A 25628-nucleotide genomic window follows, 5' to 3' on the forward strand; every position below is an offset into this window, starting at 1 on the left:
CGCTACATAACTAAGCTCCATTTCATGCTGAATAAACTCAATTATAAAGGTATCTTAAATAGATCTATTTTTACTCCAAAAGCATTTTATTAAAATAAATTTGATAAAAATAAAAAAAATCGATTTAAATCAAAAAATTCTGATTTTTTTTTTGTTTTAAATCATTGACTTATATCCACCCTGATCCCAAGCCACACTCGGAATTACACCGCACTATACAGGTACAGGTACTTACCTTGTCCCTAGGATCTCGTGATGTCCTCCCGCTGTATCCTCCAGCCAGATCCTCCGCCTGATGTATCAGTGTTCCGGGCTCTGTTCCCTGCGAGCTTTGCAACGCATTGGGGGCGGAGCCCAGCGGCAAATTCCAAAAAGTAAAAAAAAACATAACACACACAATACAATGTAATCTGTACGATTACATTACTGTATCAAATCATTCCATCTCAGTTTTGTGCCTAAAATTATATAATAGTCCTGTGAGACTCCACTAACAATAATAAACCAATAAACCAATAATAAACCAATAAATCCTCTTTGAATCAGCTGCAAGCAGTAAACATGTCTCATAAACCATGTAAAAGTACTAAAATCGCATTGAAAATGTTGCGCTATCAAAGGTATAAGCAAAAAGCCTCTGAACTGGTAAAAATATATCCTCTACCCCGTGGTAATAATAATGTATAAAATATATGATGAAAAATATATAAAAAGACATGTGCTTAATAGCCAAATAATAAAGTGACAATGTGCATTCATATGGTGATAAAAAATATTAAAGCAAATAAGTGCGTGGAAATCTAAATAGATCCAAATACTGGAATTATAGAAAAGTGCTTAAGTGCACTGTGCAAAGTTCAAAGTGATCCAATTTACAGGTGCTCCACACTCCATGCGATTCAGTATGCTGTGAAAGTGATGCGATAATCAGACGTTGTGTTCTCACTCAGGTGCTCCCCCCATGTAATGAAGGCTCACCTTAAGGTGTGTGACCTTGCTGTTAAGCTTGGTCAATACACGCTTTGGAACCACTACAACAGGGCTCGACAAAACCCAGGTGCCAGGTCGCAATGGCGACTGGAAATTGCATCCTGGCGCCTGGGCTACACCGCAGCAGCGGTCTGGATTCCTGCAAAGTTCCTCCCTCACCCCCCGTGGGTGCGCAGACTTAGGTCGGGCTGGCCAAAATTGAGGCCGCGGCTTTGCAGCCTGCTGGAGCGGGATACACGCTCCTTTCTGCGATCCAGTGTCCTCCTCTGGTGGGCGGTGCTGTGATGAGCATAGTGTGCTCTTACTCCCCGCCTACCTCCGACATCATCTTCTCAGTTTGACAGCTGGGGATGAGGTTGCGGGCCTGATCAGTCGCCCGTTCCTTACCGCCATTGTGGACGGGGAGTGCCACCTCAGTGCCCTCTGTCAGTGCCATCTCAGTTCTGCCTGTCAGTGCTGCCTATCAATTCCATTCAGTGCCACCTCAGTGCCCTCTGTCAGTGCCATGTCAGTTCTGCCTGTCAGTGTCACCTGTCAGTGCTGCCCATCAATTCCATTCAGTGCCATCTGTCAGTGCCACCTGTCAGTGCTGCTCATCAGTGCCACCGCAGTGCTGCTCATCAGTGCCACCGCAGTGCTGCTCATCAGTGCCACCTGTCAGTACCACCTCAGTGCTGCCCCTCAGTGCCATCTCAGTGCTCATTGGTGCTGCCCATCAGTATCATCTCAGTGCTTACCATCAGTGTCACCTCAGTGCTGCCCATCAGTGCCACCTCAGTTCTGCCCATCAGTGCCACCTCAGTGCTGCCCATCAGTGCCACCTGTCAGTACCACCTCAGTGCTGCCCATTAGTGCCATCTCAGTGCTCATTGGTGCTGCCCATCAGTGTCACCTCAGTGCCGCCTGTCAGTGCTGCCTATCAATGCCGCCTTTCAGTGCACATTAGTGCTGCCTGTCAGTGCCACCTTAGTGCTGCCTATCAGTGCCACCTCAGTGTTGCCTATCAGCGCCACCTGTCAGTGCACATTAGTGCTACCTGTCAGTGTCACCTCAGTGCTGCCTATCAGTACCACCTGTCAGTTCCCATCAGTGGCACCTCAGTGCTGCCTATTGGTGCCCATCAGTTCCAACCTCAATGCCACCTCATCAGTGCAGCCCATCAGTGCTCATCAGTGCCGCCTATCAGAGCACATCAGTGAAGCAGGAAAAAAAACTTATTTGCAAAATCTTATAACAAACAAAACAAAAGTTGATTTTTTTTAAATAATATTTTGGGGTTTTTTTTTCGCTTGGCATCAGGCATGAGCAATTCTTATTGCCCGATGCCCCAGACATGCAGTTCTGGGCGCTGGGCAGAGGATTTAAAAAACTGGCTCCTAACTTTTTCAGCTGGCTCCTAGATTCTAAGCAAATTTGTCAAGCCCTGCACTACTGGGTTCAATGTGCAATATCCAGGTGCTTCAATGCGCCATTCTACATCAAGCAAAAAACGAATGGTTGAAACCGGCCGGTAACAGGATGGTATGCTGTTAGGAACGATCAGCATTACAGGCCTACAATATAAAACAACAAATTTCCATGCAAAACAATTGTAGCGCTTTGACAAAAATCAGACCTAATTATACCGCCAGGGAGGTTAAAGTAGAGCTATAGGTAAAACTTTAAAAACATTTTGGATAGCGTAAGGGAGGGTTATAACCCCTGTTCAATTTGTTATCGCCATCTGTGTCCCACTGCAGAGATTTCCCTTCACTTCCTGTCCCATAGCCAAACAGGAAGTGAGAGGAAATCACTGCAAATTAAGGGAATTCCTTTGGGGCTCCCAGGTCACCAGAACTAGTGTCCCCATTGGAAGATTCCCCTTCTATTACTTTTCTGGGGACAACCCAAAATTTGGGATTTTCTTTTACTTTCACATTCAATGCTAACAGTAAACAGGACAAATACAGAGGATGAATCTCCCTAATGGGGGCACAGACCGCAATAAAAACTGGCAGGTGTTCTAATCCCTCTCTACCCTATCCAAAACAAAAAAAAATGCCTTTAGTTATACTTTGTAAAATGACATATGATTACATTGCTCACAATAATGTAAACATCACAACAAATCAAAAAATCAGTGAAAAAACGTCCATATAATATTGTGCAAATGTTCTCCAATCATTAAAGTGCAGTGGTGCTTTAAACTTCAAGGTGCATCCCCTCACCAAAAGGAATGGAAAAAGGAATGGACCCCTAGCTTTTCAGAGTGTGTAAAGGCAAGAGTCATAATACTTTTGGTAATATAGTGTATGTGCTATATGCTTCTACCCAAAAGAAAAATCACCCAATCACAGTACTGGACCACACTCTCCAGCAATAGAAAAATATGTTATGTGACCTGGAGGAAAGGAAGCTGAGGATCAGTAAGAAAGGTAAACATTCCTGCCGGGCCTGGGGAAGGGCTGCTTGAGGAATGAATATGTCCTTGGAGAAGGTGTGTATGTATTGGTGGGCAAGAAAGTGGTATATATACTGCTCTGCGGGGTGGAAAAAGGGCCGTTGAGTGGCCCAGTGCCTTAGGGGCTTAGGAGTTAGCAAGTATGCCTTGCAGCACTGGGGTCCTTGTTTCTAATCTTGGACAGGATACTATCTGCATGGAGTTTGCATGTTCTACCTGTATGGGGTTTCTTTCTATACGCCAAAGATATTCTGGTAGGTTAACTGGCTCCTGTCTAAATTGGACCTAGTATATGTGCATAAATCAGCTGTGCACATCTGTTATCACATTCTGAATGTCAAGCCAGAGCAATTTGGTATGGTTGAGGAAAGACCTTGTGAACTAACTCATAAGGAAATCATAAGGAAATCACCAAGAACACCAAGAACATGTAAAAATGGCTTTCAAGTGTATCAGACATGAAAACTGGTGCAGCTGTCCATGGTGGCCAACCAGCTTCTAACTTCAGCATGTTCCTTTAAGTTTGGACAATAAAACCTGGAAGCTCAAAAATATATTACAATCCTGCTATAACATTAGCAGCGCTTAAAATATTCCATACTTAATAAATGACATAAAGTGCATAATCAACTGTCCACAAATCGGTCAAAGCAAAAGTCCATCAATAGCGTTCATGTAGGATATATATCCAATCATGGATCCCGTCACCACACCGCGTGAGAAATCTCCCCTATGGTAATGAACTCACCAGATAGACCCAGAACATGCGCCTTTATTAATCTGTTCTTTGCATCAGGAGATATGTCCTTTCATCTAGATGTCACTTGCAACAAAAAGATGTGTGTACATAGCATAATTCCGTATCAAAAGTTTTATTGAATCCAATCCCCCCTTACAAACGTGTACTTACAATTGTACAAAATCATTAAAACAGGTAAAATAGCAATCCTGTCTTTCTCGCTTGTCTCTCTCTCACCACTCCCGGGTACACCACTCCAGGGATCTCTCGGAGAGCGGTGTACCCGGGTTGAGACAAAGGCTGACAGACAGTGTAGCGAGCCATTGTTCTCACAGTGTATAAATGGAAGGAGCTGTGCTGTGTGTCCACGCCCTCTGACGAAGTGATGACGAAACACGTCAGTATGTGGCCACACAGCACAGCTCCTTCCATTTATACACTGCAAGCGCCGGGTTTTAACCCAGCAATGGCTCGCTAGCTCTATCTAATAATAACACAGTACTGCGGGAGCACATATGTTTACACAACATCTCTGTGCACACACAGATATCTAACTTATGATAGAATACCCGTCAGTGTTTTTAGTCACCCTCAGATTTAAACTCAATGTTTCAATATCGCTGCCCACTCCAGGTCGGCTACTGAAGCTCTAATTACCCGATTGAGTCCTGATCGATATCATTCGATCAGTATCATATCATGTGTGGACACATATTGTTAAACAATAACATAAACTACATTTTAAATGAATATTCGGTCCCACAACAACAATGCTACTGTGATACAACATGATGATGCCTTGCTTGCTCTCAATTTGGCATTCAGCCAAAGAGATGACCTGCCACATACTGTATATAGAAAAGGTTTTTAGGGATAGCTTTAGATGATTGCTTGTCCCATAATTACTTCTGGTATGCTGGAAGGTTTTTCACTCAGAAGAGAGGCGTAGCAATGGGCGCCAAATTTGCGCCCAGTCTGGCAAATCTCTTCATGAGTGAATGGGAGGATAGACATATTTATGGCCAATTTAGAAGTGAGCTTTTATTTTACAAAAGATTTATAAACGACCTTTTTTGGGTTGGTACTGAGTTATCATTAATTCAATTCATCGAGGGGCTCAATCAAAATAACAACAACATAAAATTAGAATGTCATTGGAGCAGGGAACAAATTAATTATCTTGATGTCAAAGTCATGTTATGTAATAAAGAACTAATTACTAATTAAGGTTTATTTTAAGGTTTATTTTAAGCCAACAGATCGTAACAGCTATCTACCTATTTATAGTGGTCACCATCCAGTTCACGAGAATTAGAAGGACCCGTTCTCGTGACGTGGATTTTGTAGCACAGACCCAAAGAATTAAGAAATGTTTCATTGAAAAGGGATATAAACCCATATATTTAGATAATGCTATACAGGAGGTCAATCGAACTACACAAGATATGTGTTTAGTTAATAAGGAAAGACAGAATGATACAAAACATGAATGGGGCTTAATCAGCAATTACCATACCCAATATAAGAATGTCCAAACAATCTTTAGGAAGTATGATCATTTTGGTGATTCGTAAGGCCACACATGTAGATTGCCACCATCCCTTGATAATACATGAATAACCTCAAAAGGTGGGATTTTATGGGCAATAAAAAATATACATAAGAAATTCAAACGTATAAAAATTGTAATTTATTATAGAAAAATACCCATGAATGTGCATCTGTTGATCACAGAACATACACTTACAAAAATGATGCATATTTAGCAGAAGCATTCCTCCAGAAAAAATGGATGACCTGTCAAGGCCATTAAAGGCCTGCCCCATGTGGATGCCAAGTGTTCCCATCCAAAAGAGACCAATTAAGGATTACATATAGGGCATGGAAATAGGGGTACTGAGGGCTGAAAGAAAGGAAAATGAAAAAGGATGGTAAATCCCAGGAAGAAAATAAGTCTCAATTCCAAGGAAAGTGGGGTCAGTCTGGAGTGTTCTTCCCCATAAGGCTGGCCCCACACTTTCTAAAAATTGGAGGAATGCTTCTGCTAAATATGCATACCTCCCAACTTTTTAAGTTGGGAATGAGGGACACCTATCAGCAAAAGTATGCAGGCATAGGACACATACCCCTTGCCATGCCCCCTTAAAGGAGAATTGTACAAAAAAAAACAAGATTGCTGAAACCCACAAGTGCTTTTTTACCACTACTATCCCTTTATATTGGCTTTTGGAATTTACAAACGCAGCAATTTAGAAATCAGATGAAAGGTTTAGTGGTGAAAAACACTTTTTGATAGCTAAAAAGTGCATTTTTTTATACTTCTATATAGATCAGAGCAAAATGAGGGACAAATTAGGAGGAATGAGGGACAAAGGGAGATTGCTCCAAATCAGGGACAGTCCCTCAAAATCAGGGACAGTTGGGAGCTATGAATATGCATAATTTTTGTAAGTGTATGTTCTATGATCAACAGATGCACATTCATGGGTATGAATTTGTATTGATGTTTTACTAATACAGGCTGTTTTTTTCAGAAGTGGTATTATTCCCTAAAGAAGATTCATAACATAATTTTGAAACTCGTTGGATATCCCTCTCTGCAGCGTTCCTTATTAGAAACCACGAATAAAGGGAGCAGCAAGTAGATTGGGACTACTACTTTATGGCTCAAAATAGCCTATGTGCAATGTTTGCAATTTCTTTTCATACAGTGTGCAATGTTGGCAATATTTCAATGATGAGTTGTGTCATCAGCATGAGATCTTTTTAATACATTTTTCTTTAATAAATTACAATTTTTATACTTATAATTTTCTCATGTATATTTTTTATTGGCCATAAAATCCCACCTTTTGAGGTTATTCATATCTTTAGGAAGTAATGGCGATACAGGGTATGGATAAAATGTTGAGGAGAGCTATATCTAAGGACCCAGGTGTCCTTTTATGAAAGTGCGGTAAAATACCGCTTTTCAGTTCTCAGGCATTCTCAGAGGAGATCGCTCTCCTCTGAGTGCCTGTTTATGAAAGTGTGTAGATCGCTTCTCATGTTGAGTTGAGGAGCGATCTACAAACGCCGGGAACTCCTGAGAATGGCTCCTCTCATTGTATTCTCGTGTGATATAGCGGGATTACACGATGAGGAACCATAAAATACAAAAGTTTAACACAAATCAGCACACATTATTCCCCAACATATTAATAAAATAATAAAGATAAATTCCCCCTACACAATATACATTAACCTAATTATAAAAAAAACATTGTTTTTATCAATATTTAAAGATCATACATGTCCCTATTTAAATGTGAATGGTGTATAGTAAATGAATGTAATGCACATATGTATTGCAGCTATACACCATTCATATAAATGCAAAATACATTTATAATCATTAAAAAAATAATTTTAATAAAGTATACAAATATAAATATTTATTAATAAATTAAAATAAAATATATTTCATTATAGATAAACATAAAAATTGATAAACTGGTGCGATGCGAGAACACTGCGAATCCACTGCGGGTTCCCGCATCGCACCGACTCGCATGTCAGTTCACACTGCCATATGCTAATCGCTGGGGAGTGTCAATACATTGTTAAGGACACCCCCAGATCAGCTTGCATATCGCACTGCGAACTGACAGTTCGGACATGAATCGGATCGCATATGTGTGAACACACATGCGATCCGATTCTGGTCCGAACAGAAAAAAGGGTCCTGTGCGTGTTTGCACCGAATGCGGTGCGATATCAGCCATACTATCTGTACAGCTGATATCGCACCGCACAGACATCGCATGTAATGTGAATGGCAGTGTGCTGCAAATAACATGCGATGCCTGTGCGATGTCCGGCATCGCACAAGTGTGAACTGGGCCTAAAAGTTAACACCCCCAAATCAGTTCGCATATCGCAGTGCAATCTGCAAACTCGGACAGTAATCGAATCGCATGGGTGTGAACACACATGCAATCCGATTCTGCTGTGGACCAAAAAAAGGGTCCTGTAAGAGTTTGGTCCGAGGGCAATGCAAATTTAGCAATACTATCTGTATGGCTGAAATCGCATCGCACAGAGATCGGATGTGATTTTGCACTGCGGTGCGAATCACATCCGATCTCGGACACCGCAGCAGTGGGAACTGGCCCTAAATCATATTGCATTTGCACCAAAATGGTACAGGACCCTTTATTTGGTCCACACTGGAATCGGATCGCATGGGTGTGAACACCCATGCGATCCGATTCCTGCACCCTTACATAGTTCGCACTGCGATGTGTGAGATGATCTGGGGGTGTCATTAACTTTACATTGACACCCGCAGTGGTGCGCAGATGTCAATGTAGGTGCGATGTGAAAACCTGCACAGGAATCACGCTGGTTCACGCATCGCACAAGTGTGAACCCAGCCAGAGACGTGAACATCTAAAAAAAATATATATATATATATATATATATATCTATATATAGATACATATATATATATATATATATGTATCTATATATAGCTATATATATATATATATATATATATATATATATATATATATATATATATATATATATATATAGATGTGTATATATATATATATATATATATATATATATATATATATATATATATATATATATACATACATATATATATATATATATATATATATATATATATATATATACACTATAAATTCCTATCCTGCTGGTTTTGGGGTGTGTAATGGTGGGGAAGGTGTGCTCTGACTGTTTGGTGAAAGAAAGAAGTCAAAAGACTTCTTTCTTTCTCCAGAATATCAGCCAGTTTCAGGCTTCTCACTCTGATTCTCCACTTCTGAAATGGTGAATCAGAAAGTGAGAATTCTGTCACAGATCGCCAGTGAGGTGTGGAGATCGCACCTTCATAAACTGGCCGTTTCTGTGAATTCTCACTGTGCTGAGATAATCAGCGGAGAACATGTTCTCCGCTGATTATCTCAGTTTCATAAACTGGTAAAGCGCTGAGATCAGCGGTGAGACTCGGGATCGCCGCTGATCTCAGTTTCATAAAAGGACACCCCAGTGTTCATTTATAGAAAGGCTCCGTCATTTGGTGATAAGGTGGTAAAAAAAAGTCTAGACCCACCTACCAAACCTCTGATGTTTTGGGATAAAGCAGGATTTTATTCTTGTCGAAGATGTCTATCATGTCGACAGGTGCACACACATATAAGAGGATTAATTGAATTTAGGTCTACAACAAATGGGAAATCATTTGAGATCGGGGATTTTATCTCATGTCATTCAACTCATGTGGTGTATGCGCTTCAATGTCCGTGCGACCTGCTGTATATTGGCCAAACTAAACTTTGTGTAAAAGGGTATCCGAACATATTATTAATATTAAAATAGGGTACAAAGATCACAGTGCGTCAATGCACTTTTGACGTAAACACAATAGGAACCCTTCTGGATGCAAACATTTTGGGGGCATAGAAAAAATGCATCCAGTGCGGCGAGGAAATAATAGGGTCAGAGAGCTCTCAAAGTGTGAAAAGAAGTGGATTTATTTAACTGACACTTTATGTCCTAAAGCAGGGATATGCAGTTAACGGACCTCCAGTTGTTGCAGAACTACAAGTCCCATGAGGCATAGCCAGACTCTGACAGCCACAAGCATGACACCCAGAGGCAGAGGCGTGATGGGACTTGTAGTTTTGCAACAGCTGGAGGTCCACTAATTGCATATCCCTGTCCTAAAGGAACGAATGTGGAATTGGACCCTAACTGTTTCATTAGTGACTATTAATTAAGTAGATTTTAATTGATTTAATGGTTTACTTATTAAGCTGAATAAATTTTTTTATTTTTTTCGTTTAAAATTAATGCTGCTAGCAATGTGAAATGTTGTTCTAATAATGTGGTTTTATGTATTTTAATGATCTCATGTTTCTCTTTATTTTAATATGGTTTGAAGCATTGTTGTTGCGGGACTGAATATTCTATTAAAATTTTGTTCATGTTCTTATTTAACAATATGAATCCACACGATACAATCCTGGCGCCCATTGCTACGCCTCTCTTCTAAGTGAAAAACCTACCAGCATACCAGAAATAATTATGGGACAAGCAATAATCTAAAGCTATCCCTAAAAACCTTTTCTATATATGTGGCAGGTCATCTCTTTGGCTAAATGGCCAGTTGAGAGCAAGCAAGGCATCATCTTGTTGTATCACAGTAGCATTGCTGTTGCGGGACCGAATATTCATTCAAAATGTAGTTTATGTTATTATTTAACAATATGAGTCCACGCATGATACGATCCTGATCGAATGATATTCATCAGGACTCAATTGGGTAATTAGAGCTGCAGTAGCCGATCTGGAGTTGGCAGCAATATTGAAACATTAAGTTTAGATCTGAGAATGACTAAAAACACTGATGGGTATTCTGTAATAAGTTATACATCTGTGTTGTCTGCACAGAGATGTTGTGTAAACATATGTGCTCCCGCAGTACTGTGTTATTATTAGATGGAGCTAGCGAGCCATTGCAGGGTTAACACCCGGCGCTCACAGTGTATAAATGGAAGGAGCTGTGCAGCCACGCCCTCTGACGAAGTGATGACGAAACGCGTCCGGGCGTGACCACGCAGCTCCCTACACTGTCTGTCAGCGGTCATCTCAACCGCTCTTCGAGGGATCCATGGAGTGGTGAGAGACAGACAAGCGAGAAAGGCAGGATTGATATTTTACATGTTTTAATGATTTTATACAATTGTAAGTGCACATTTGTCAGGGGGGGATTGGAGTCAATAAAACTTTTGATACGGAATTACGCTATATGCACACATATTTTTGTTGTGAGTGACATCTAGATGGCCGGGACAATCCCGCAATTAGCCGGTCTGTCCCAGGTCCTGGGCACCCTCATTCTGGGACAATACAGTGTCCCGGAATTGCCCCCTGGCCCATAAGAGGACAGTAGGCAGATAAGGGGTCTGCAGAAGAGGAGAGGACACTGACAGATGAGATGGAAGGAGGACACATCCTTAGATATCAGGGCAGGGTTCAGGCTGGGATGTGACCCTCCCCCCCAAAAGTGAAGGACTACAGGTCTCAGCATGAACCCCTCAGAACTGAAGATGTGATGTCCCCCCCCAATCATTGAAGAACTACAGGTCCCTGCATTAGCATGTGAAATCTATGGGGTCACTCCTTTAATTCTCAGGGGTCCATGCTGGAACCTGCAGTTCTTCAATTTTGGGGGGGGGGATCACATCCTTAGATATCAGAGGTTCATGCTGGGACTTGTAGTCCTTCACTTTTGGGGGGATGTGACCCCCCAAAAGTGAAGGACTACAGGTCCCAGCATGAAACCCTCAGAGCTGAAGATGTGACACCCCCCCCCCCAGCCCCCGCATGGGAGAAGTAACAGCAGCCAGTGGCGGGAGGGGTGTTCACTTTCCCGGGGCTCCAGAGTATCAGACTGGTGGCAGGCTACAGGTGGAAAGTGGCACACTGCATCTGGCGTCAGGCAACGGTGGCAAGTGAAATGCTGCATCTGGTGGCAGGCAATGGGTTACAATTGGCACACTGCATCTGGTGGCAAGTGACATGCTGCATCTGGCGGCAGGCAATGGTGGCAAGTGGCAAGCTGCATCTGGGGGCAGGCAACCAGTGGCAAGTAACAAGTTGCATCTAGTGGCAGGCAACTGTGGCAAGTGGCACACTGCATCAGGTGGCAAGTGACAAGCTCAGGGTCCCCACTGATTCTGCATTATGGTGAGTTGAACAATTTCATTATATATTACAATGTAGTACAACACCAGCCATTCACCCGACAAATCACCCCTGCCGCCGAATTCCCCATCAACCCCGAGACTACATTCCCCCAACCCCCCTCATCTTTTTTTGGGAAGGGGGGCAGGGGGGTGCCCCTGAATGGAAGTTTGGAAATGTGGTCACCCTAATCCCGTCACCACACCACATGAGAAATCTCCCCTATGGTAATGAACTCACCAGATAGACCCAGAACATGCACCTGTATTAATCTGTTCTTTGCATCGGGGGATACGTCCTTCCATGTTTTTGATCACTTCTTTTGCTTTAAAACCTGGAAGCTGACTGGTTTCTATGCAGAGCTGCACCCGATTTTGCATGCTCCAGTTTTAGTAAACAAACCCCATGGTGCCCAGAGAGCTGACTCATAAGGGCTGATTTACTAAATCTGGTGCACACAGAATCTGGTGGTGCAGCTGTGCATAATAACCAATCGGCTTCTGAATTCAGCTTGTTCAATTAAGCTTTGAAAATAAAACGTAGAAGCTGGTTGTTTACTATGCAGAGCTGCACCAGATTCTGTGTGCACCAGTTTTAGTAAATCTCCCGCATAGCGCAGCCAAGAGTGGAACACAACTAATGCGTACAAAAAGTGGTGTGATAAAGGTGGAAGGTTCCATATACTGCTGCAGGAGGGGGATGTACACTATATTGTATTGCAGAAGAGTAGTGTATACTGTATACTGCTGTGAATATCTCTGAACTGGCTCAACCATTTTAGTTCCTTTAGAACTCCCTAGGAGCCCCTGAACCCAGCCTCCTAATATGCAAATTGTGACTTTCTGCGCATGAGAGGGTTTCATCTGTGGAACAATTTCAAAGGAACCTGTCAGGTCAGAAATACAGGAGCTGCTATGGCTGAATTGTTTTTAAAGGTGCAAGTGGCAGAACTGTTTTCATACTTGATGTATGTCTTGGTTAGTCACTGGATGGACGGACACCTGATTTACGCTTTTTCCAAACTCAGTAATCTAAAGCAAACGTAAATTACAGCCCTGGGACATACATCTTTAACACAAGTCAGCTTTAATTATTCTAATCTGACAAATTACCTTTAAGAAAGCTTTGTTCTTTTAAAAAAAAAAAAATTAATGATCATTTAAATACACCTTGATATTTAAGACAAAGCCAGTGCTATTTGATGATTCTCTTATGATCTTACTTGAACAAAATATCAATTTGTTTATATACTTTTGATATAATTTATATGTCTGCATTTGTCTCTTTGATATTAGTAGTGTCCCTGTATTTTATAGGGATATGCTTCATCTTCGGTAATTTGGATGAGTAATTATCTTTGTTTGTTTTATGCCTTTTATTATTGACAATATGTTAATTGTCTCCATACAGTAAAACCTTGGATTGCGAGCATAATTCCTTCCGGAAGCATGTTTATAATCCAAAGCACTTGTATATCAAAGCAAATTTTCCCATAAGAAATAATGGAAACTCAAATGATTAGTTCCAAAACCATTTATTCATAAGTCCTTCAGTTTATAGTCTATATAAAAAGATTATAGCAATGTGATAGGTTGCGTAACCATAAAATGTCCATCCACGAATGGCAGCCTCCACAAGGGGATTAGAAGCAAAATCCAGCAGGCGCTCCAGAGTATAAAAGAGAAGAGAGGCGCCTCTAAGTGTACCAATATGGTTACATTTAACAAAGGTACAACATTTAGCAACTCACATGGTTGATACTGTCCACATAGACCATCCCCCGCACCGCCGGCTCTCACCGCTGTCAGTCTGCAATCGTGATCAGGAAGATTACCCTGCAGTAGAGCGAAGTGAGGCTTGAATGGCTCGTGGAGCGCAGCATGGAAGGGACGACGCCAATGGCGGTGAGGAGGATGGCTATATTACAACTGTGGGTATAGTATTGGGTATATTGGATTGTACAATATTTTTTTTTTTTTTAATGGTTGAACTGGATGGACTTGTGTCTTTTTTCGACCTGACTAACTATGTAACTATGTAACTATGATGGTCTATGTGGACAGCTTTACCCCGGATGCCCGCATACTTTGATGTGCCTGTTTTAATCATCAACCATGTGAGTTTCTAAATGTTGTACCTTTATTAAATGTAACCATATTGCTACACTTAGGGGCACCTCTCTTCTCTTTTATACTCAGTTCTGATATGACACTACTTGTATATCAAGACATCGCTTGTATATCACATCAATATGTATTAAAAAATTTTGCTTGTCTTGCAAAACGCTCTCAAACCAAGTTACTCTCAAACCAAGGTCTTACTGTATCTGTTATTTCTTGTTCTTGTACTATAACAAAAAAAAAAAAACAATTAAAAAGTAAATATTTAAAAAAAAAAAAAAGAAAACTTTGTACTACCAGTGTATACCACATATTTTATAACTAAAAACTGCAACACCAGCCATGACAGTTTAAATGGAAATTGGTAATGCTGGGTAAGGGGACTACCCAAAAATTGGGCCAACCAATGCTGACCCATCTCCTGTTTGCTGGTCTGTCCAGTTGAGAAGTATCTCTGCAAATAAGACAGGCAGGAAACTGTCTCCAATAGTACATTCTAGAAGTAGTCTTTATTATTTAATATACTGTATATAGCCAAGACATATTTTAGTTGCGGGTAGAGTAGGGAACGTTTACAAAACCTCTGCCAAGTTAGGCCCTTTCACACCCGTCTTCCAGCAGATCCGCCTGCTCAGCAGGGGGGATTTCTCTGATGAGACACAGCCGGCTTGTCTCTATGGGTGGTCGGATGTAAACAGACCGCCTGTCCATTTCTATCCAACCGTCATCCGATCCGACAGACGGAGGAAGAACAGATCCTCCATCCATCCGTTTTAAGCAGACTGAATCGGATCGGATGTCGACGGGTGTCAATGGACACATGTCTGTTGACACCTGCCACTCCATAGAGGGCAATGGATGGTCTGATCGGGTCCGCCTAAAAAGCTGGCAGACGGACCTAATCGGTCCAACCGCATGAAAGGGGCCTTCGTTTTTACTGTCTCTGTAGCATTCCCAGATAGCAAGGAGAACTTGCCACAAATTTGTAAGTTTTGTTAACGTGCTGCACATTTTCAATGGCAAGTTGTACACTTGCAGAGCACTTGAAGCACAAGTTCTAGTTGACACTTTTCCAATTTGCAGGAAATTTGCATGGCAAGTAACTAGCAAGAGCAAAGTTGCAGTGGTGAGTCTACAGCAAGAGCTCTGCGAGTCACAGTGACCCCTGTGGTGGGATGACTATTGCACAACATAACAGAACCAGAACTTGCAGCAGACTTGCAAAATGTTTGCAAAGAAAGTTGATCTGGAGTCATGCAATGTGGACTTGCTGCAATTGTGCAACAAACTTGTGAAGCCTGCAAGTCTAGCAATAGCTTAGCAAGTCATTTTCTAACTTGCAGCTCAATTACTTGCTATCTGGGTTGTGGAGATTTCCCTTCATTTTCCGTCCCAGAAATGCAACAAGAAGTTAGAAATCTCCCAAGGTGAAGGGAATTACCCTCTTAGGCTACATTCACGCCAGTGATTTAGGCTGGTGTGAATTGTAGTGGCAGGAATCTTCTGTGGCTCTGAGCATCTAGGTGCAGCCGCCGGCCCCATTCGCTATAATAACAGGTCAGGTAAAAGGGCCAGTTTGGACAAGTCAATTGCCTATGGCGTTGGAAAGGAAATCAGCTCTGAGAACCAATCAATCAGCGGTTTTTGATCGCTCAGTTCTCAGTCTTAGAGCCGGCGGGGGACAGATGCAGCATCCACCTAGGTACGTATGATTATTAGAAGAAAAATTTCCAAACTTCTCTTTTAATATAGCTTGGGACAAACTACATCTTGTTAGCCTCTGGTTCATGCCATTAGGGCAAAGTATCTGAGATATTAATGATCCTATTTCCCAATATGCAAGAGGCCCAATGTCAGACATCTCAAGACAGCACATATTATTCACGGCCTTTTAATTTCCAATCTTCACACAACTTCACCTTTAAAAAAAAACACTTGTTAGCCAATTCCATTTAGCCTCTTAAAGTTAATTAAAGCATTTAGATTACATTATGTCACTGTATGCACATAAACCAAGAGGCATATTTATAAAGCTACAAATCTGACATTCACTGCACATGTTTTAAATGTCAATAATTGATTCACCACCAGTGAATGTTTAGTGCAAATACCATTCACTGGTTTAAAAATATGCTCCTTAATCGTTCCCGCGTCCTCACTAAATTCACAGTCCTTGTGATTTCACTCTTTGGAACTTTCTGCACCTTAGTTACACTTCTACACTTGTATCTCTGTATGCTTTAATCTGTCTCTATGATTCCTCATCCCTATGTAAGGAGTAAAGAGTGCTGCTTTCTGTAGGTACATAAACTCCAATTTAAATATAGAAAGTCAAGCTACCACAACCCCTTCCCCCATTTTAACATTTTTATCGCCGGCACAATTGCTGCAATTACACCTACAGAGTGACTGCATGCAAACTGCAATACTTTGTAACAAACCATTTACACGTATGCAGAGAAGCAAAGGTGAATGAATAGGACACACAGAATAGCTAATCGAATGCTGAAGAGATAGATAGATAGATAGATAGATAGATAGATAGATAGATAGATAGATAGATAGATAGATAGATAGATAATTATTATTATTATTATTATACAGGTTTTATATAGCGCCTACAGTTTTCGCAGCGCTTTACAACATGAGATAGATAGATAGATCAACAGATACATGTATAAAAAGAGGGGGGGGGGACCAATAGATAGATAGGTAGGTCAAGAGATAGACTAACTAATAAATAGATAGATAGATAGATAGATAGATAGATAGATAGATAGATAGATAGATAGACAAAGAGAAAAAAATACAGAGATAGAGACCAAGAGACAGACAGAGAGAGAGAGAGAGAGAGAGAGAGAGACCAGCAGATACATGGAGAAAAAGAGTGAGAAAGAGGGGGGGAAGATGTATAGATAGATTGATCGATCAAAAGATATATGGAGAAAAAGAGAGAGGGGGACCAACTGATAGAGATAGGGAGACCAACAAATAGATGGAGAAAAACAGTAAGGGGGGGGGGAAGATGTATAGATAGATTGATTGATCAAAAGATATATGGAGAAAAAGAGAGGGGGGACCAACTGATAGATAGATAGATAGATAGATAGATAGATAGATAGATAGATAGATAGATAGATAGATAGATAGATAGATAGACAGATGAATAGATAGACTAGACAAAAAATACAAAGAGAAAAAATATAGAGAGAGACCAATAGACAGATCCAACAGATACACAGAGAAAGAGAGAGAGAGAGGGAAAAAGAGAAAAGTGGGGGAAGACTAATACATAGATAGATCAATAGATTGTTCGATCAATAAATACATGGAGAAAAAGAAGGGATGGGGGGGGGGCAATAGATAGATAGATAAGTACTGTAGGTCAATAGATAGACCAATAGATAGATGGATAGATAGATAGATAGATAGATAGATAGATAGATAGATAGATAGATAGATAGATAGATAGATAGATAGATAGATAGATAGATAGAAAGATAGATAGATAGATAGATAGATAGATAGATAGATAGATAGATAGATAGATAGATAGATAGATAGATAGATAGATAGATAGATAGATAGATAGATAGATAGATAGATAGATAGACCAACAGATACATGGAGTAAAAGAGAGAGAGAGGGGAGAGACCAATTGATAGATAGATAGATAGATAGATAGATAGATAGATAGATAGATAGATAGATAGATAGATAGATAGATAGACACTCTATAGGTAGACCAATAGAAAGAGAGATGATAGATAGATCCATTTTAGAAATAGAAACTCATGTCTTTATCAATCTATACAGAAATACAGGAATGTCATTCCATACATGGTCACTTATAAACCGCTGACATTTATAAAAGACACGCACAGAAATCACATAATGACATTAATTATCATCAGCACCAATTACACCAAGATAAAGGATTAAAATCTCCACCATAAAGCCAGTATTAATCACATGACCGTGTTCACTCTAATATCAATCAGCACACGTTTGCTGCACTATCCCAATCAATCACCCTTCAGCACAAAAAACTTTGCCTCTCCCATCAATTATCCTGTTTTTATTACACAGCCCTCATCACTCACTATAATATTTAGCACACGGTCAATAAGGACTCTTTTTACTGTACTAACAGCATCAGTCACTAAGAGAGCACATTATAGTAATTCTTACTTACTTAGCATACAATGAATATGTGTCATGATAGTTGTTATACTGAGAGGGCTAACCAGAATATCTTACTAATATATAGGTATTATTACGACAGGAACATTAATTGATAAATTGATAAATTCTGGTATCATAGTTGGTGTCAACCTTATCATAATCAAAACAACATCCGCCAAGTTTTTATAACGTAGACCTCTGTGTAGTCTACTTACATTACAATGCATTCATTTTATTATTTATGTATTGCTTATTTAAAAAATATAAATAATATATTATATCATTTGTATATTTATATTTATTTCTTTTTATATTTGTACTCTATTATCCCACTACAAACACTCTTCCTATGCTATTGCATATGTCCACACAATAATGCAAGTCAATATTTACATTTGCTATTGCTCTCTATTTTGATTGTCTGTTATGAGACCAAGATTAATCACAGTCAACTACAATGCCAAACTTCTTGATGTATAACAATCACCATCAGATTTACCAAAACTGCCAGCCAGTTTTAATCCTGCAATAGAACATTTTAAATCCCCATGGCCCCATTATATATGGGATGTAATGACCATAAATAATCGTGGGATTTGAAAAGATGGCAGTTCTTATAAGACAATCAATAGCAATCATTCTATTGTCTATCGTCGGCTCGTCCATCCAGTATTTCTCATAAACTGAAGCTTCCATTCCTAGTGTACTGAACATTTGGAGGGAAGTCTTATATTTGTACACATACTGCAAGTGATATTATTATCTTGTATATGATATAGCAGCTCAGGAATAAAAAGACTATAATAATAGCCGCATCCCTGCAAGAAGCCAAGTTGCATTAACACATCACCACAGTGGTCACTAATGTTATCAGACAGCAGATACGGACTTATAGGCATCATTTAAAAAACCCTAAATGTATTTATTCATTATTTAAATCAGAGACCCATCCCTAGCCTCACAGCTCCCAGGTCCCAACTTGCATAACTTACATCATCATTAGATGAAATGCTAATCGACCCTTGTTAATCATTTGGAAACATGACTACACATGACTACATACATTTGTTTATAGCAGATCTCCTAGCTATGAATATGTTTAAAATATTAACATAGTAACTGTTAGGCACAACCCCATCACCTACAAAATGTGGTTTGCAATACAGAGATAAGATGTTTCCCCCCAAGACCTGGAAATAGAAATAAAATAAATGTTATTGTGGCTACGGAGTTGCATTTGAAAAGCCCCTCTATGGAATCTATCACTCCAACCTTAGGTTAAAAAAAGCATGTAATTTGCATCCTATATTCTGAGAGCATCATTTGGGCTGTCAGTGTTATAGCTCACATCTAATATACCAAGATTTTGGAAAACGAATGATCATCAGTTACTGGAGCCCACTGGGTGAAGATGCAGACACTGACACCCCAGACCAATCACTGTGGAGCACCCCAAAACAAAGGTCTCCCCAATAAAACACCTCTACAGAAATCATAACTAGTAACAGATCTGACATGTCCACGATACAGCTCATGCTAACCAACTCAAGCATTTGGAAAAAGGGGTGACTATCAGCTACTGGAGCACTATGTGTAAAGTTCTTTACTGTGGTGCACCCCAATACAAAAACACCACATGAATCATCACTCCAGAAAACAGAACTAATAGCAGATCTGGGTTGTTCATGTTACAGTTCACACTAAACACCCCAAGAAATTGGAAAAAGGATGACCATCAGCTACTGGAGCCCTATATGGTAAACTATGGGCAATGACACTCCAGGTCCTTTACCATTGAGCACCCTAATGCAAAGACATCCCATTAAACATCACTTCAGAAAACAGAACTAATAGGAGATCTGAGATGTCCATGTTAGTGATCACACTAAACACCCCAAGTATTTCGAAAATGATGACCATCATATACTGGAGCCTTTTATGTTAAGTCATGGGCAATGACACTCTGAGTCCTTTACCATGGAGCACCCCAATACAAAGGCACCCCATTAAACAACAGTTCAGAAAACAGAACTAATAGGAGATCGGAGATGTCCATGTTAGAGCTCACATTAAACACTCCAAGTATTTGGAAAAGGATGACCATCAGATACTGGAACCCTGTATGTTTAGTCATGGGCAATGACACTCCAAGTCCTTCCCCAGGGAGCACCCCAATACACAGACATCCTATGAAGCATCACTTCAGAAAACATAACTAATAAGAGATCTGAAATGTCCATGGTATAGCTCACACTAAACACCCCAAGCATTTAGAAAAGGATGATCATCAGCTACTGAAGCCCTATATGTAAAGCCACCATGGAGCACCCCAATACAAAGACATCCCATGGAGCACCACTCTAGAAAACATAACTAATAGGAGATCTGGGATGTCCATGATATTGCTCACAGTAAGCACCCTAAGTATTTGGTATAGGGTTGACCATCAGCTACTGAAACCACTTCATGTAAAGCCACCATGGAGCACCCCAATACAAAGACATCCCATGGAGCACCACTCCAGAACACATAACTAATAGGAGATCTGGGGTGTCCATGTTATAGCTCACATTAAGCACCCCAAGTATTTTGAAAAAGGGTTGACCATCAGCTACTAAAGCCCTTCCTGTAAAGCCACAGGCAATAACATCCCAGGTCCTTTACTATTGAGCCCCCCAATACAAAGACCCTCATAGAGGACCACTCCAGAAACCATAACTAATAGAGGATCTGACAGGTATACATTTCAAATCAAACTTTCCAAGCATTTGGAAAAGAATAACCCACAGCTACTGGAGCCCCATGTGTAAAACCACCATGGAGCTCCCCAATACTTAAACACCCCATAGAGCATCACTCTAGAAAACATAACTAACAGCAAATCTGAGCTGTCCATATTAAAGCTCACATCAGATACCTCAAGCATTTAGAAAAAGAATAATCATCAGCTCTTGGAGCCCTACATGTAAAGCTACAGGCACTGACACCCCAAGTTCTTCACCATTAAGCGCCCCAAGACAAAGACACCCAATAGAGGACCACTCCAGAAAGCATAACTAATAAGAGATCTGACAGGTCCATGTTACAGATCACATCAGATATCTCAAGCATTTGGAAAAGGATGACCAACAGCTACTGGACCCCTTTATTTAAAGCCACGGGGGAGCACCCCAATACAAAGACACCCCATGTGAGCACCACTTCAGAAAACAACTAATAGGAGATCTGACAGGTACATGTAACATCTCACACCAAATATCCCAAGCCTGGGAAAAGAATACCAATCAGCTAATGGAGCCCTATAGGTAAAGCCATGGGTAATGACACCCCAGGTTCTTCACTGTGGAGCACCCCAATACAAAGACACCCCCATAGAGCACCACTCACCTAGAGGACAGCTGACAGCAGAGGACAAGTGACCATAAACTGATGTCCAATTATCCCATCCCCCATTATAACTGTCCTCCCATATAACTCAGCTAGACACAACTGAGACCCCCCAAAACTCAGACCCCCCCCCCCCCCCCCTAGAAGAGGACTCCAGTAAAGATGTGACATACCATCGGCGGTGCTGTCTTTGTCTCCCAGGCTGAGGTGGATGTAGACCCCCAGGCAGTGCAGGACCCCCAGGCTCAGTCCCCAGGCTCCCATGGTGTTGTCACCTGGGGGGCTCTGGCCGCTCTCCCACTGCAGGATGCGCTCAGCGCGGATGGATCTGCTAGTGCTGTGAGCTCAGGCTGGCGGAGGGATCAGGCTCTGCACAAAAAAAAATTCCCGTTCCGGAGCCAGTACCCGGTGTAGGAGGGGGGAGGAGGGGGGCACCGAATTAGGGGGTGTAGGAGAGGAGGAGCGCCGTGCGGGGACAGCTCAGCCCACCCGGGGAGGGGGACGGGACGAGGACTCGGCAATGGGAGGATATGGTACGGAATTCACTAACGTGGTGCTGAAACAGATCTGTGCTCACCGCCCGCTGTGTACGTCTGATGAGTGTCAGCCTTGTGGTCCACACCGAGAGCCCCCCCCCGCAGTCCTATTCCAGGGACATCCTACTGCTGATCTCATAGACTTCTACTGGTCAGAGTCATGATCGGGAGAAGACTTCATCTACATATCCTCATATCTACAACTTTGTGTGTGACAACGTTATTTTCATTATCTTTAAATTTAATTAATAATAACAGAAAAAAATGTGAAGATGGTGTTGTCCCCTAACACTAGTGGTGGCGTTCTCCAACATTAGTGGTGGTGACCCCTAAAACAAGCAGTGATGTCCTCTAGTGTTGGGTCTGGCGTCTGCTAAAACTAGTGGTGGTATCACCTAACACTATTGGTGGTGTCCCCTAGCATCTAGCATTAGTGGTGGTGTCCCCTAACACTATTGGTAGCGTTCTCTAACATTAACACTATTGGTGGTGTACCCTAGCTTTAGTGGTGGTGTCCCCTTGTATTAGTGCTGGTGCCCCCTAACACTAATGGTGGTGTCCCCTAACACTAGTGGTAGTGACCGCTAGCAGTAGTGGTGGTGTCCCTTAACACTATTGTAGGTGTCCCCTAACACTAATGGTGTTGTACCCTAACACTAGTGGTGGTGCCCCCTAGCATTAGTGGTGGTGCCTCCTAACACTAGTGGTGGCGTTCTCCAACATTAGTGGTGGTGCCCCCTAAAACAAGCAGTGATGTCCTCTAGTGTTAGGTCTGGCGTCTGCTAAAACTAGTGGTGGTATCACCTAACACTATTGGTGGTGTCCCTAACACTACTGGTGGTGTCCCCTAGCATCTAGCATTAGTGGTGGTGTCCCCTAACACTAGTGATGGTGTCCCCTAACACTATTGGTAGCGTTCTCTAACATTAACGCTATTGGTGGTGTACCCTAGCATTAGTGGTGGTGTTCCCTAGCATTAGTGCTGGTGCCCCCTAACAATAATGGTGGTGTCCGCTAGCATTAGTGGCGGTGTCCCCTAACACTAGTGGTAGTGACCGCTAGCATTAGTGGTGGTGTCCCTTAACACTATTGTAGGTGTCCCCTAACACTAGTGGTGTTGTACCCTAACACTAGTGGTAGTGACCGCTAGCATTAGTGGTGGCGTCCCTTAACACTATTGTACCGTAGGTGTCCCCTAACACTAGTGGTGTTGTACCCTAACACTAGTGGTGGTGTCCCCTAGCGTTAGTGGTGGTGCCTCCTAACACTAGTGGTGGTGTCCCCTAGCATTAGTGGTTGTGTCTGCTAGCATTAGTGGTGGTACCTCCTAACACTATTGGTGGTGTCCCCTAGCATTTGTGGTGGTGTGCCCCAACAGTAGTAATGGTGTCCCCTAGCATTAGATGTGGTGTCCCTTAATACTATTGAGGGTATTCCCTAACACTAGTGGTGGTGTCCCCTAGCATTAGTGGTGGTGTCCCCTAATACTAGTGGTGGTGTCCCCTAGCATTAGATGTGGTGTCCCTTAATACTATTGAGGGTATTCCCTAACACTAGTGGTGGTGTCCCCTAGCATTAGTGGTGGTGTCCCCTAATACTAGTGGTGGTGTCCCCTAGCATTAGTGGTGGTGTCCCATAACACTAGTGGGGATGTCCCTTAGCATTAGTGATGGTGTTCCCTAACACTAGTGGTGGTGTCCCCTTGCATTAGTGGTGGTGTCCCTTAATACTATTGATGGTGTTCCCTAACACTAGTGGTGGTGTCCCCTACCATTAGTGGTGGTGTCCCCTAGCATTAGTGGTGGTACCCCCTAACACTAGTGGTGGTATCCCCTAGCATTAGTGGTGGTATCCCCTAACACTATTGGTGGTGCCCCGAACACTAGTGGTGATGTTCTCTAACACTATTGGTGGTGCTCTCAAACATAAGTGGTGGTGTTATCTAACACTATTGGTGGTGTTCTCTAACACTATTGGTGGTGCTCTCTAACACTATTAGTGGTGCTCTCAAACACTAGTGGTGGTGTTCTCTAACACTATTGGTGGTGCTCTCTAACACTAGTGGTGGCGTTCTCTTACACTAGTGGTGGTGTTCTCTAACACTAGTGGTGGTGTTGTCTAACACTATTGGTGGTGCTCTCTAACACTATTGGTGGTGCTCTCTAACACTAGTGGTGTTCTCTAACACTATTGGTGGTGCTCTCTAACATTAGTGGTGTTCTCTAACACTATTGATTGTGCTCTCTAACACTAGTGGTTATGTTCTCTAACACTATTGGTTGTGCTTTCTAACACTAGTGGTGGTGTTCTCTAACACTATTGATTGTGCTCTCTAACACTAGTGGTGATGTTCTCTAACACTAGTGGTGGTGTTCTCTAACATTAGTGGTGGTGCTCTCAAACACTAGAGGTGGTGTTCTCTAACACTATTGGTGGTGCTCTCAAACACTAGTGGTGGTGTTCTCTAACGCTATTGGTGGTGCTCTCAAACACTAGTGGTGGTGTTCTCTAACACTATTGATTGTGCTCTCTAACACTAGTGGTGGTGTTCTCTAATACTATTGGTGGTGGTCTCTAACACTAGTGGTGGTGTTCTATAACACTATTGGTGGTGCTCTCTAACACTAGTGGTGGTGTTCTCTAACACTATTGGTGGTGCTCTCAAACACTAGTGGTGGTGTTCTCTAACACTATTGGTGGTGCTCTCTAACACTAGTTGTGTTCTCTAGCACTGATTGTGCTCTCTAACACTAGTGGTGGTGTTCTCTAACACTATTGGTGATGCTCTCTAACACTGGTGGTGGTGTTCTCTAACACTATTGGTGGTGCTCTGTAATACTAGTGGTGGTGCTCTGTAACACTATTGGTGGTGCTCTCTAACACTAGTGGTGGTGTTCTCTAACACTGGTGGTGGTGTTCTCTAACACTATTGGTGGTGCTCTGTAACACTATTGGTGGTGCTCTCTAACACTATTGGTGGTGCTCTCTAACACTAGTGGTGGTGCTCTGTAACACTAGTGGTGGTGCTCTGTAACACTATTGGTGGTGCTCTGTAACACTATTGGTGGTGCTCTCTAACACTAGTGGTGGTGTTTTTTTAACACTATTGGTGGTTCTCTCAAACACTATTGGTGGTGCTCTCAAACACTATTGGTGGTGTTCTCTAACACTATTGGTTCTGCTCTCAAACACTAGTGGTGGTGTTCTCTAACACTATTGGTGGTGCTCTCAAACACTATTGGTGGTGCTCTGTAACACTATTGGTGGTGCTCTCTAACACTATTGGTGGTGCTCTCTAACACTAGTGGTGGTGCTCTGTAACACTATTGGTGGTGCTCTGTAACACTATTGGTGGTGCTCTCTAACACTATTGGTGGTGCTCTCTAACACTAGTGGTGGTGTTCTCTAACACTATTGGTGGTGCTCTGTAACACTATTGGTGGTGCTCTCTAACACTATTAGTGGTGCTC

At 41.8% G+C, this 25628-nt stretch overlaps 1 protein-coding gene across 1 annotated transcript in view; it reads right to left on the minus strand.

Moving 5' to 3' along the window:
- VSTM2L (V-set and transmembrane domain containing 2 like) overlaps positions 1 to 22098 on the minus strand; it is a 151747-nt gene extending 129649 nt beyond the window's left edge. The window contains exon 1 of the mRNA XM_073606542.1: positions 21796 to 22098. Within this exon, the coding sequence (XP_073462643.1) occupies positions 21796 to 21886 (91 nt within the window). The 5' untranslated portion in view covers positions 21887 to 22098. The remainder of the gene's footprint in view (positions 1 to 21795) is intronic.
- Positions 22099 to 25628: the final 3530 nt, after the last annotated feature.

This window comes from Aquarana catesbeiana, linkage group LG12, assembly GCF_042186555.1.
Source record: "Aquarana catesbeiana isolate 2022-GZ linkage group LG12, ASM4218655v1, whole genome shotgun sequence".
NCBI classification, from domain to species: Eukaryota; Metazoa; Chordata; class Amphibia; order Anura; family Ranidae; genus Aquarana; species Aquarana catesbeiana.